The sequence below is a fragment of the Dicentrarchus labrax genome, unplaced genomic scaffold (assembly GCF_905237075.1).
Source record: "Dicentrarchus labrax unplaced genomic scaffold, dlabrax2021, whole genome shotgun sequence".
Lineage (NCBI taxonomy): Eukaryota > Metazoa > Chordata > Actinopteri > Moronidae > Dicentrarchus > Dicentrarchus labrax.
The window spans coordinates 24,679,327-24,692,471 of record NW_026136708.1 but is presented as its reverse complement, the minus strand read 5'-3'; the positions used below and the strand labels follow the sequence as shown (position 1 = coordinate 24,692,471).

General features: G+C 39.2%; 1 protein-coding gene across 6 annotated transcripts in view; it reads right to left on the bottom strand.

Annotated features, from left to right (window-relative positions):
* col12a1b (collagen, type XII, alpha 1b) overlaps positions 1 to 13,145 on the bottom strand; it is a 137,317-nt gene that overhangs the window by 68,606 nt on the left and 55,566 nt on the right. For 5 of the 6 annotated variants that reach the window (XM_051408952.1, XM_051408956.1, XM_051408951.1 and 2 more), the window contains exons 26-31: positions 12,350 to 12,479; positions 10,264 to 10,403; positions 7,649 to 7,781; positions 7,505 to 7,522; positions 5,679 to 5,818; positions 80 to 209 (exon numbers count right to left, since the gene is read on the bottom strand). In XM_051408952.1, coding sequence (XP_051264912.1) covers positions 80 to 209; positions 5,679 to 5,818; positions 7,505 to 7,522; positions 7,649 to 7,781; positions 10,264 to 10,403; positions 12,350 to 12,479 — 691 coding nt within the window. The remainder of the gene's footprint in view (positions 1 to 79; positions 210 to 5,678; positions 5,819 to 7,504; positions 7,523 to 7,648; positions 7,782 to 10,263; positions 10,404 to 12,349; positions 12,480 to 13,145) is intronic. The other variant, XM_051408955.1, reaches the window with a different exon arrangement.

The following is a 13,145-nucleotide window of genomic DNA, read 5'->3' as shown; positions in this document are numbered from 1 at the left end:
GTATATATATTTTGGGAGATTTTCTACTTTTCTTACAGCTGATATTAACTTAAGTAGATGTGAGAGTGGGAACTCTTACTGGTTTGTCCTTCGCCGGAGATGTCTTTGCTGGCGCCGGTGGGATACACAGCAGCCACGGTGACAGAATACTGGGTGTCTGGATCCAGCTTCTGCAGGATGATGCTGGTCTTCTTCCCTCCGACCTGCGTCTGTTCACAGGAAATATGTCAGCAGTGAGACAAAAAGCTTTCCTCTTCAGACTGACACTAAGTGTGAGTGACAAGTGGCTGATGCAAGAACAAGACGGTCACAGCAAACAGACGCGTCATTGTCAGTGGATAATAACAGCAGTGACACATGGGAAATAGTCTGAGTCCTCAAAGTCTGAGTGGGGTTATTCAGTTTGAGCAAAAAAAAGTTAAAGAGCAAATAAATATATTCATTTCTCAGGATTGGACAATTCAGAAATACTCAAGTTTAATTCAAGACCTTTTAAGACCTTTATGAATGCAATTTAAGACTTTTCTTCTTTCTTGCCCACAGTGGCACAAAAAAGTATGAATGATATAAAGGTCCCAGAATTACTGATTCATTCTGACTTCCAATGCAACTACTATTCTTTTATAAAAAAAAGTTCCTAATTTGAGCGTTTTCTTGCCAGTTGCTTCCAATTCTTCCATTTCTTTCTTCCAACAGGCTTTAATCTGGCACTAAACGTACTGTTGTGCTGGAGCCAGATCTTGATGATCGCACTTACCCATATTAGATAAAATCAACATTTACAGAAACAATTTCAACTTATTACTTTTGAAGAGTGTGCTCCAATAAATTCTGGCTTGGCTGCAAAGTTGCATTAGTGGTTATTGTTGTTGTTACGGCGCGAACAATACAAATTCTTCCTAATACAATACGTTTTTTAAAGACCTATAAAAAATGTTATTTAAAGGTTATATATACAAACATTAATATAGCAACAGACAGCTATCATCTATGTAGAGATATAGTGGAGGCCTGAGCAGAAAATGTAAATGTACCATAACACCAAAGCTATGAGCTAAAAGAGGCTAAAAGGCTCTGTGGAGCTGCTGAGTGTTGATTCACAGTGGGTTTAGCACTACGAGAGACCATTTAACCGTAACGTTTATTGTTAAAGGTTATATATAAGATTTAAAATACTGATATAGCAAACAACAATGGACACTCCCTCTTCCTGCTTTCGGTCTGCTCCGACTGAAGCTGCTGTTTTTATCATCTATGTCGGTGAATTAAGGATTTCCATCAAACCAGAGTTAGTGATCGTTGGAACATTGTACGGTCATGTTGCATAAATAATGGAAACTTAGTCGTTAGATAATACAAAAAATATGTAATAATCACATAGCAAAGGTGAAGTGAGCAGGAAAGATTGCTTAAAAGAAGCAACTTAATGTCTTTAAATCTGTAATCACTTATCTCTGCTGTCATCGATCAGTCTTCCAAATACTTAACTGAATCTCTAAAATGCACAAAAATCCGTAGTGTGTCATGTTTTTGGAGACTGATCCGCTGTTTCCTAGGGAATGTCAGCAAACTATTTACATTATTTAAACATGAGGACATTAAGTATTTCTCTGAAAGGGAATCCAAGTAGGCCTTTGGGAAATCCTGAAATGGATGGACCGTAAACAGATTCGTAGAGGGTATAAACAGTTTGACTGGTAGCTAAGAGATAAATGACAGAGGATATCGAATCACATTTACATCAGTATTTTGGGTATTTGGCTGATTTTTTCTCCTGCGAAACATTCAAATAGTCAGTGTCTTTTTCTCTAGTTGATACCAAACCTTTGTTTTTGGGATGAGCTGCCCATTTCACAACACTTTACTCATTACAGACGCGTGTTATAAAAATTACTATTTTTTTAACAATAAATTAAGGAATTTATATATAAATTAAATATTAAAACTTGGGCCAGAGTTTCATTCTTTTTTCTCCACATTTCAAAAAACCTTCAAAATTTTAAAATCTTTTTCTGCTCAACATGGAAAAGTGGATCGGCTTGCTTTGTGCAAATGTTGTTTTTATTGAAAAATCATCCATTGTCGCCTGGCTTTGACGAGGGGGCAGAGAATTCGCATCAGCTGTGTGCTTGGCCATCAAGTGGTATTTCAGACTGGACGTGCTGCGATGATAGCTCAGTTAACAACGACAGAACACACAGATCACTTTGGTCTTGTCAATGGAACCATTTGGCAACTTTTTAAAAGTAAACTTTCCATTCAGAATATTATTGGCATTCATTTCGGCGTCTCTCTCTCGCCATCCACTCAAAATGTAACGTCTACTACTCTTAAAGAAGTGTGTGCTGCATGCCTGTTGTTTTGTTTCTGGTCTAGCTAGATCCCGTGTGGTGTTGTAGTTCTTCTAAGGTTACTAGTTGTTGCAACAGCATGTGGAAAAAACTACAAAGTTAAACAAACGTTAATCTCACGATAAAAAAATTTACACCATTAAAATGGGTTTGCGTTAACGGCATTAATAACGCATTTAACTGACAGCACTAGTTGAAACAAAAACTCTATCTCTCTGTAGGGATCCTTTCCATACTTAACTGAAACTTTGTCATTAGATCATACAGAAATAATAATATATGTAATTGAGTAGCAAAGGTGGAATGAGCAAAAAGACCTAGATAAAATCTATAGAATTTACAAAATTGCTGAAAGAAGCCACTTAATGTTTCTAAATCTGTAATCACTTATCTCTGCAGTCAACAGACGAAGATACATTCATTGTTCGTTCTGGTCTTTTCGTTTTATTAATGGACAGTAAGAAAAACATAGATTATCACCAGACGTTAAAAGTATAATTAAGGTTCATCCTGCTGACTCTCACAGGGACTCTTTTAATCTCAGTGGGTGTCCACAGTTTGATATATTCCACCCTGAGTTACAGCAAGACCACCTCAGTCTACAGCTATCATTCTTCTCCACTGCAATATTCCACTGTATTTTATCAGCATCAGCGCAGAACAGGACCTAAAAAAAACAGTAGTTGTCCACATTTTTCCATTACAACTCCCAAAGTGGACATTTACTACTTTTCTACATTTGTCAGAGCAGTAAGGAAACCCTGAGCTCATCCTGCACAAACAAACATCCTGTCTGCGTTCATATGACTGATGTTAAAAACAACAAGCCTGCAGACGACAACACGACACCAGATGCTCTCAGTCCGCCGGTATACACGTCTGACGTTGCACGGGGATCAGAGATCCATTAGCTGGATCTGCAGCGCTGACATTATGATTCGACCCTGACACGTTGTTTGGGGGAACACTGTCATAACATCTCAGAGACACAATGAAATTTGTAACTCACTGAAATTCTTTTCATACATTTTCCTTTCAACTTATTTCCAGGGATAATCACTGAGGAGTCATCCGGCAGGAATGCGAGCTTGGCGGCCAAACGCAGGACTCTACACAGGACTCTGCAAAGATGCTGTCATAAACCGAACGTCAGAATATGATGATGGAGCTCAGAATGGACAGAAATTTGTCTCGTGGAGCGCCGGCGGCGTCTCGCTGAACACCTTCAAGACTCTCAAGAGAGACGGGATTTCAAAACAGAATCCAGCGCGATCTGTAAATGTTTTTGGAAATATCTGTTCCCTGACTTATTGAATTTTTGTTGTCAAACATCGCACATCTGTTTGACGATTACTTCAAATCGCAGTCCATCAGTTCAGATGTGCAAGTCCATTACTTCTCATTCTACAGTTTGAGGTTCTGCTGATTTACTTCATTCTACCTCAGTGCTGTTTATGGACCCCAGTATGCAAAAATGTTCAAATACACTAGGCGAATATCAGAAATAACAAAAACTATAAAGTGGTGGAAAGGGCAGACTTGTGGGTACCCATACACATAAACATTTTCATTCAGATATCCTGAGGTCAGAGGTCAAGGGATTCCTTTGAAAATGCCAGTTTTTCCATCAACTAAATTTAGTCAAACCTTTCAGTGTCATTTGGCCTCCTTCCCAACAAGCTAGCATGACATGCTTGGTGCCAATGGATGCGTTAGGTCCTCTAGTTTTATATAGGTTTAAAACAGACCCCGCTAGCATCCCTGATAGTGTATACACATTCACACATCGCACATCTGTTTGATAATGATTTCCTCTCATTCTACAGTACAGTTTTGAGGTTCTGCTGCTTTACTTCAGTGTTTCCATTTTGGTAAAGTTTTTGTTGTGTTGTTTTTTGTACTTTAATAAATGACAATTTTTTTGCAACTAACTTAAAAATTTCTCACTTCAAATTGTCCATTTTCTGAAAAATACATGAGAATGACAACCAGTGTCTGTCTTTCAATCTTTCTTTAAGCATCTATCCCGGCAGGGTTTTTTTCTGTATTGGACATCATGAAAGTATAACTCTAGAGGGAGAAAACTTCCTATCATATTAAACAGTTCATAATTGATTTGTTTCTATATGTGCACTGGGACTCGTATTGTAAACTCTTCTGACAGATTTAAAGCTCTCCATCATATTGAGATATTCATCAATTTGTCATCAAGTGGCTGAAGAACACTGGAGAGGTTCCCAGTGGTCAAAGAGCAGCACAGCCGGAACCACCGCACCCCGGTGAGATATCAGGAAAATCCACCCTAAGAAGGAATTCAATCACATTGTTCCTGATAATCCTGGAATAACAGATGATACCCAGTGTGTGTTCAGAGCCATGTGGTGACGGCAGAGAGGGATTTATTTTCTGGTAAACGTCAAATTTACAAAACAGTCCATGAACTGGAGCCAGTTTGGGTGTAAAAACTTAAGTAAACATTTTAGAAATCTTTTCAGTCACTCTATTGTTCAGTATCAGTGGAGCAGCTCCAGCTTTTGTCTCCTGATAGAATGAAGAGCCAAGATTGTATGTGTGTGTGTGTGTGTGTGTATTTAGCAAGGCAGTAATTTAAGTGACTTCTTCAGCTTTGCTCACATGTACAGAACATAAGGGATAATACCCGACAAGGTGTCCATTATTAGGAATTAACGGACAACATGGAGGACGGTTCTGGCCTTCCCGAAGGGCATTACGCTACACTACATGCTAAAAATCAATAATGTCATCCAGTTTTTATTTTTAATCTTAACATTGTAAATTGTGCAAACAAGACAAATCTATGGTATCTGGGAATGGAAGAGCCCTTTTTGTGATCTATGTATGCTGATGACAGCACTGTATTTTTATCTAAAAAATTTGGCTTGGTGTTGTTTTAAAACACTGACACTTCACATAACGGACAGAGCCTCCAAGTCTGAGAAGAGAAGCCAATGCGGAACTGTCTTAAACCTGCATTCTGTATAATGGCCACTCAGCAGCCAATGGGGAGCTCCATTGGCTGCAATAAAAGGCTGATACCATGCAGTCTTACTGAAAATGAGCCAACTTCTCACTTGATTTATGAGCTCAGTAAACAGTTTCCTAATGAGTTTATGGTCTCAAATTCTATTATGGTCCCATTTAGAGTAAAAGTCGAGTCAACTCGCTGCACGTCACCTCTGCTGGCTGCAAAAGACAACGACGACCATAATGCCAACCTTGAGGCTTCAAGCGGTACTCCACAAACCAATGGGTGAGGACTCAGGTTCCCCCTTGTTTTAAATTCTGTAAAATGAGCAGTGAACTTACTGTTAGAGCCTCGCCTCCAGCAACAGGCTTGTAAATGATCTTGTAGTTCTGGACAGGGCCGGGGGCGGGGTCCCACTTCACAGTCAGAGCGGAGGTGGTGGCATTGAAAACCCTCAGGTTTCGAGGAGGCTCGGGAGGCACTGGGAGCACACAGATAAACCCAGTGAGACGAACAGAAAAATCAGTGCGTCCTGTGTTTGATTTGCGATGATGATGATGGTGAGGACGATGATGGCAGTAATGGTGATGCTCCCACAATCCCGCAGGTCACAAAAAGCTGGAAGGGTCAATTTTAGGATGAAAGCAGCGGGGTGATAAGGTTCAAAACAGGAGCGGCCGTTTGGTCAATGAAGCTGTTCAGAGTGGGGCTGGAGTTTAGTAACTTCTCATTCAAAACAGTTAGTGGGATTTGTGGGCAACTGCTTACAGGATTGTAACAATTTTGGTGGTTGTGGGGGCACAATAGCTAATTTGAATATCAGAAATAAATTTAGGGTTTAGAAAATACATTTCTGGGGGATGAATAACACATTTTGAGAATATAACAGAAAATGTAGGGCTTATTACAAAATAAAATTAGGGAGAACTCAGTGATTCTAACAAATAAATAATTTAAGGGGACACTATAACATATTTTGTTGTTGTACCAAATAAATTGTGATAATCTCTGTCAAAATTTGGAATTATAACAAATAAAATTAGGAATCACTATAACACATTTCTAAGTCTAATACCGTTTTTTAAGTTTCTGAGTTGTGAATTAAATCTTTTTGTTGATTTAGTTGAATTAGAAGTCCACTGACCCCCAACCGCACAGCAGAAACAATAATGTACAATAATGCAACAACATGCGACAACATTAATTTGATGAACACTGATGAAGGATGACATGATGATAAAATGACGTTACGATGTGAGATGAATGAAACTTTGACAACAGAAATGTTATAATGATAAAATGGTGAAAAATGGTGAAAGGACAAAAAACAAAATGACTGACAGTGGAATTAAAATCATTCACATGGATGGAGCTCTGTGGAGGATGACATGTTACAGGTCAACTTGCACACTTTTTGCATTTAAAGCTCTGAATCTACGTTCACACCACAACCTACTAAATATAATTTATGCCACGTGATGTTATCATCAGAATCATAATATCCAGAATAATGTCGAAATAAGACAGAACATTAATCCAGAAATAAATGTTTTATAGTAGAGATAATAGAACAGGAGACAACCAAGTCCAGTCCTCTATCAAGTTCATTATTTTCTATATCAGGAATCAGTAAAAAAAATACATTAAAAAAATAAAGTAAAACAGAGAAATTGAAATTTGCCTTCTTTTGGCAAATTTTTAATTGGCTAAGTGACTTGCTTTTCTTCTTCTTCATAATCTTCTTCTGTCAGGTAATTTTAAGGGTTTGCAACTTAGGCTTGGCACTAATTCAAAATAGTGGATAAACTGCTCAGTAAAACTATATTTGACGTGTCAGGATGTACAAATTTAACCAACAGATTCAAGTGTTGTCTGTCATCATGGTATAAAATTCCTTATTCGGCTATAACAAAGTAGCTTAGCTTCTCTGACGATGAAAAGGAAAAAAGGCCACTGTGATTAATGAAAATCGAAAAAAAAATCCATCAGCTGACTCAAGTTGCTTGTGGTGTGAACGCACAGTGAAGCACTGAAATGCAAATACATGCAGTTAAAAAAAGAAAAAGTATGCTTCCATCAGCACTGTCCTTTATGGTCCATATAACCACTCAACACTGGATCAATGACATTACAATGAAAAGGAACCTGTCCTTCTCATATGACATACCCTCCGGAGCCTTTAACACTAGAAAGAGATGTTGAGAAAACAACAATGTTATTATTTTAATGTCAGTTACATCGGTGAGTGTAAAATGTGTTGGTTGTCTTTCGGGAGCTGGCGGGGACGATGTGGCTGCAACGGCTTGCTTACATGTACGCTCGTCTCCCAGCAGGTCCTCGCTCTCTGACTCGTCGGGGTAGATGGCCGTGACGGTGACAGAGTATTCGGTGTCGGGGTCCAAGTTCTGCAGAACGTGGGAGGTCTCATCGTTATTCAGGATGGCCTGGTGAGAGAGACAGAAAGAGGACAAGAATGTCAACGGCAAGGAAGATGTCTGTGTGGAGCCATCGCAGCTATGTGTAACTGAATTACCTTTGTTTGCCTGAATGGCTTTTTTAGTCATATTAACAAGTAACAAATCCCCAGCAATAATTAGAGAACAAGTACAGGCAGAATCGAAATCAGTTCTTTAGCCAAAGCTTATTATAATATAAATCAAGACACTTTGGAGTGCGTTATTGTGCCATTGTCTGTGTACACTCTGTGGAGTCTCCTCTCTTCCAAAGGTTTTAAAGATATAATTGAAGATGTGTTTAGAAGGCGCCAAAAGCAAGTTGATCATTAAACTACAGTTTACAGAGGTTACCTGTCAAACATTATGGGCAGTAAAATATGAAACAGCAAGCTTTAAACTTGTACTGTTTGTTGGAGAAGAGCCTTAGGCAACATTGCAAACCTTGAAATTCAGTTCTGATTTACTGCTCATATCTGATTTTTTCTTATTAAATGTGGTTCATATCAGATTCCAGTGTGAACAGGTCACAATCCTGAAGTGATGGCTTCTATACTTGCTGTTTTTATCTCCAGGGCCTTTTTCACAGCAGCAAATTTGACATGAAATAGTAGGGGAAACACAGTTGATACAAATTATACTACTAATTAAAGGTCTGTTCCATTTAGTGTAGCAGGGACTTTCCAGTGAGCCAATACGCACAACAGCGGCTCGCTGACTGAATGGAACAGACCTTTAACACCTGTGTTTACCCTACTATTTCATGTCAAAATGGCTGCTGTAAAAAAGGCCTATTAGGAGGCTTAATCAGCTAGACTGACTGACATAACTGAAATAAAGAGGGAGTATTTAAAAAAAATTTCATTCTGCTTTACATCTGGTTCTGCTACCAGCTGTCGAGTTTCAAACAAACTATGTATCCAGATTTCTACATTTTCCGATTTTCCAGGACGTGTTGGAACCCTGACAAACAGCATCCATACAATACATCTTCACTCATTCACTCCCTACACTACTGAGATTCCAGTTGATTGTTTTTGAATCATTTAGTTTTTGCTGTAACAAATGGGGGCTCGTCCAGTATTTTTTTTCTTCGTTTTTTGGCCTTTGTAATGTTCCTTATAAGTTAGTAGCGCATTTTTCCTGTACTGTTTTTTCTCACAGCCTCTGTAGGCGTCAGTCTAAGAACCACAATGTAGAAACTGTGACATCAATTTACTTCTACAGATTTCTCCTTAAAGTGTATTTAATTTAAACCCAACCCAAGACAGGAAGCATTTTGCAGTTTTTCCATGGTCTAACAACGTGAAATTCAGATATAAAGTGAGACTGTAATTAACAACAGGACATGGATTTCCTTCACAGATTTTTGTGCTGAAATGTATGTTGGGTGGGGAGGCAAAAGTGGGCCCAAAAACAACCTTGGAGGGCCAAAGTATAACAAGAAGAAAACAAAGAGAGCATTATTGTTGCTTCAGCTAAACTGGATGCTTTTACTTAAGTCTTGGCGGACACAATAACTAAGCTTTGTGAGCCATGTCAGTTTAAGGGATCTGTGAAACCACAGTGGATCATTCTTGTAATTTTCTTTTTTACCTAAGAAATAAGGAAAATCTTAAGTGACACTTCTACAGCATGACTGTTTATGTTTTAATTTAAACAAAACCATGTCCAGTTTCATAACCCTAACTTAATCGACACTCTTTGGAGAGCGGGTCCACATGTTAGAGAGACAGGACTCTTACAGGAAGGTGGACTGTTACAGGAAGGTGGACTGTTTAACTAGAATCAGGCAGGTGTACTTTAATGCTCTTAACCTGAACTCAGAGCTGCGCTGCTGAATTTGAGTTCAGGCTCCAGCTTTAATCAGAGGAAATAGAGTGAGGCTACAGGCGAAAACCTTCGCCATTGGTTGGATTCTGTATGGAGGAGGCCACTCAAACCAGATGTTTGGTGTCACTGCAGACAGGCGATGCAGTCCAAGCAAAGCTAATTTGCATATTTGAAGAGAAAGCACTTGACTGGGTTGTTTATCCAGCTGTTGAAGATGCTTTTTTGATAACAAATAGAAATGTAAAATGTACAAAACAAATCCAGATACAATCTGGATACAAGTCAACATGCCAGATGTCTTTGTCTAAGCCAGCAGTACGTGCCGATTTCCAACCTCTGAAATAAAACTTTTTGGAGACCACCTCAGCTTTTTCCCCTGAATTAGAAAACTCTTTAAGAGGATCCACCTGTGTATAAAGTTATTGTTATGCAGAAGTTATTTAATTAAACTTTCATCCACTGATTAGTTGACTAGTTAAAGGTGGGTTCAGCCACTATAATCCAATGAAGATAAAATATAACTTTTTTTATTTTTGGGTCTTTAACAAAACTCTCTTGGTCCTGATTTAGCCTTCAACGGGCTGCCATCAAATACAGACTAATAGAAAGCTGATTTAGGAAGCAATCCCATCTAACTTACAAACTGGAAGTTGGTGTCTCCCTTCTTGGTCCAGCCGATGCGGTAGAGGGCCACGTCCGGGGCTCCGTGCTCCCAGGTGGCTCTGAACGAGGTCTGGGTCACCTCAGAGAACTGCAGGTTCTTGGGGGCAGGAACAACATCTGTTCACACACAGTGAGAAACAAGAGGGAGGAAGGATGTGTTGGCAATTACAAGGAGGTCTGAGAGAAGAGGAAACATCATGTGAAGACAATTGTGTGAAGCTGACTGCACTTTGTAGGCTAACATGTGTGTGTCAATGTATTCTTCTTGTACTGCTACCTTTGGGAGGACCAGACTTCAGACCTTGTTAGTGAGGACATATTATTCAAATGGTTGTTTAAAGGTTTAAAGACTTTACTTAGGATGAAGGTTAAAATATCCTAATAATTTTGCCATTTTGTTTAGTTTTTACTAAGTTACTTAGTACAGAAGCTTTGGTACCTGTAGCTAGAAGCAGTTCACACAAGAATCCATCTGGCTAAGCTTCAAGCTACACACCTGTGTCTAGACCATAGTAGAAACTACTGGCAGCTACAGCATGAGCTACGGGCCTGATGCTAGCAGAAGCTTAGGGCCAGAAGTGAAGTATTTCTTCATTGAAAGAAGAACAAAGAACAGCACTGAAGGCTTTTCTCAAATAAAAGACGTTTTTGGTGTTTGCTCGACTGTTATGAAGTTATATGGTTTGCTGATTTGATTTGATTGGTTTACTAACAGTTTCCAAGGATGACTTCCCAGATGTTCAGGTGAGGAGCAGTTAACTTAATCGAAGCAATATCAGTTAAATGTTTGTTATTTCTATAATCTGACTTACAAAAACTCATCCCCGGTTACGCCCTCGTGAATGTAGCTGGGTTGCTATGTTGAAAGATGACAACCTCATTATTAATCCTGCCTACAAAGCTGTGATTGGCTGATTGTTTCTCCATCCAGGGAAAGATAAACATCAAACAAATGAATTGAAATATGGCCAATCATTCAGAGGTCTGGAAGCGGTACCATGCTATTGTTTCCATTATTCTAAAACCCCAACAATGTGAAAGAAGTCCCACTGGAACGAAAGCCTGTTTGTCTGACAGCCAATTATCCCAAAAACAAACGGCCACTGCTCCAAAAACAAACACTCTCTCCTGCAGTTGCAACAAGTCAATATCAAGTTTTGCCTTCCCGTGGTGCACAGTGGACCAGTGCTTCGAAAATACCAATCGTTCCTAAGTGCGAATGGTCGTTTGATTCCAGGATAACCTGCTGTCGGTTCAATGGGGTCCTCACAAGTATGGAAGCACAAATGTGTGTGTGTGTGTGTGTGTGTGTGTGTGTGTGTGTGTGTGTGTGTGTGTTTTTTTTAAGTGCTGAAGTTTTTCCACAGTTCACCTGGGATTAATGATAACCAGAGCCAGTACAGTAAATGATCACACACACACACACACACACACACACACCCCACACACACAGATTTAATGGTGCACAGAGAGTCCAGTCCCTCTGGAGGCTGTTTTAAGTCCAGGAGGGGAAGTGAAGTTAATACAGACCTCATCACCCCTACAGACATTGAACGCACCTCTAAAGTACATGTGCTGCTCAGGTACTGGAGAGGGGTTGTCAGATTGATGCAGTTTCATATAATTAAAGGGTAAATTCAGAGCATTTTCTCACTAATCCCTGGTGGTATCTAGCTATGTAGATTACTTTTCAGCACAATGGAATTCAAGTAAAAATACACTAACAATCCACTTACCTCACTGTCAACAGTGTTACTGAGATTTATTGTCTAATCAATGTATGTAAGTGTTTATGAGTCTACATCTAGATTTGGACATTATCCTTTGATCTATAGATGTGGATGGAGTGGTAGAAAATAAGATGCAGACACAAGTGAAACAAATATGTGTTGGCAAACCGGGATCAGAAACAGATGGACCTCCTTTAAACTGCGCTGGGGAGCCATTATTCAACGCCTAGTGGAGCTGCTGTGCTCCCGCTGAGCAACTCTGAGGTGTGAATGCGTAAGAGGACGTTGCTTAAATGAAAAAAGGTGAACAAAGACAAAAAATTAAATGCAGACCTGTGATTGCGGATCCTAGCATTGGGGTTCCAGGTCCTTCATCGTAGACCGGAGTGACGGCCACATCATACTCAGTCTGTGAGATGAGGCTGGACAGGTCCAGGGTGGTGATGTCACCATTGACTTCAACCTAAAAAATAAAAAAAATGAATGATCAGTAACTAAAAATCACTCACAGAACAATCCTCTAATCATTTGAAATGTACTTAATCTGCATAAAAACACACAGTGGCAGCCAGTGTCTGAAGAATACTGAGTCAGATTTATAAGAAAACAGTTTCTCCAGGAGGTCGCACTTACTTACAGGAAAATATATTTCTGTTTTGGACACCTTTGATGCAGCTTAACATTTGTCAAGAATTTAAAACTCTTATCTGAGCTTCTGAAACTGTACTTCATCCTGGATGACAGGATGTGGTGAACTTTGTTATAAGGGGGATATCAACCCTTTACAGTCCTAACATAAGCCTTTGTGTAATAATGTCTTTTCTATTGGTTAGCAACCATATTTGTAGCTAAAGTTATATAATTCAGAGAGTTTTTGTAGAGACTATTTTAAAGTTTTATATGAAATGAATATATTCACCAAGATAAGAAGCCATAAATAAACTGTATTGAATATCAGGGCAAAGATCTGATGTATTCAACTCCGAGATATGTCTCTGTCAACTTTTCCATTTCAGTGGGGAGATAAGAAAGAAGCAGTAGAAACAAAAAACTCAGCGGGCATTAATCCAATGTGTGGCCTTCTTCTTCTCCAGAGACAAGAGGCCTTCAGCTGTAATCCTTAAGAGGA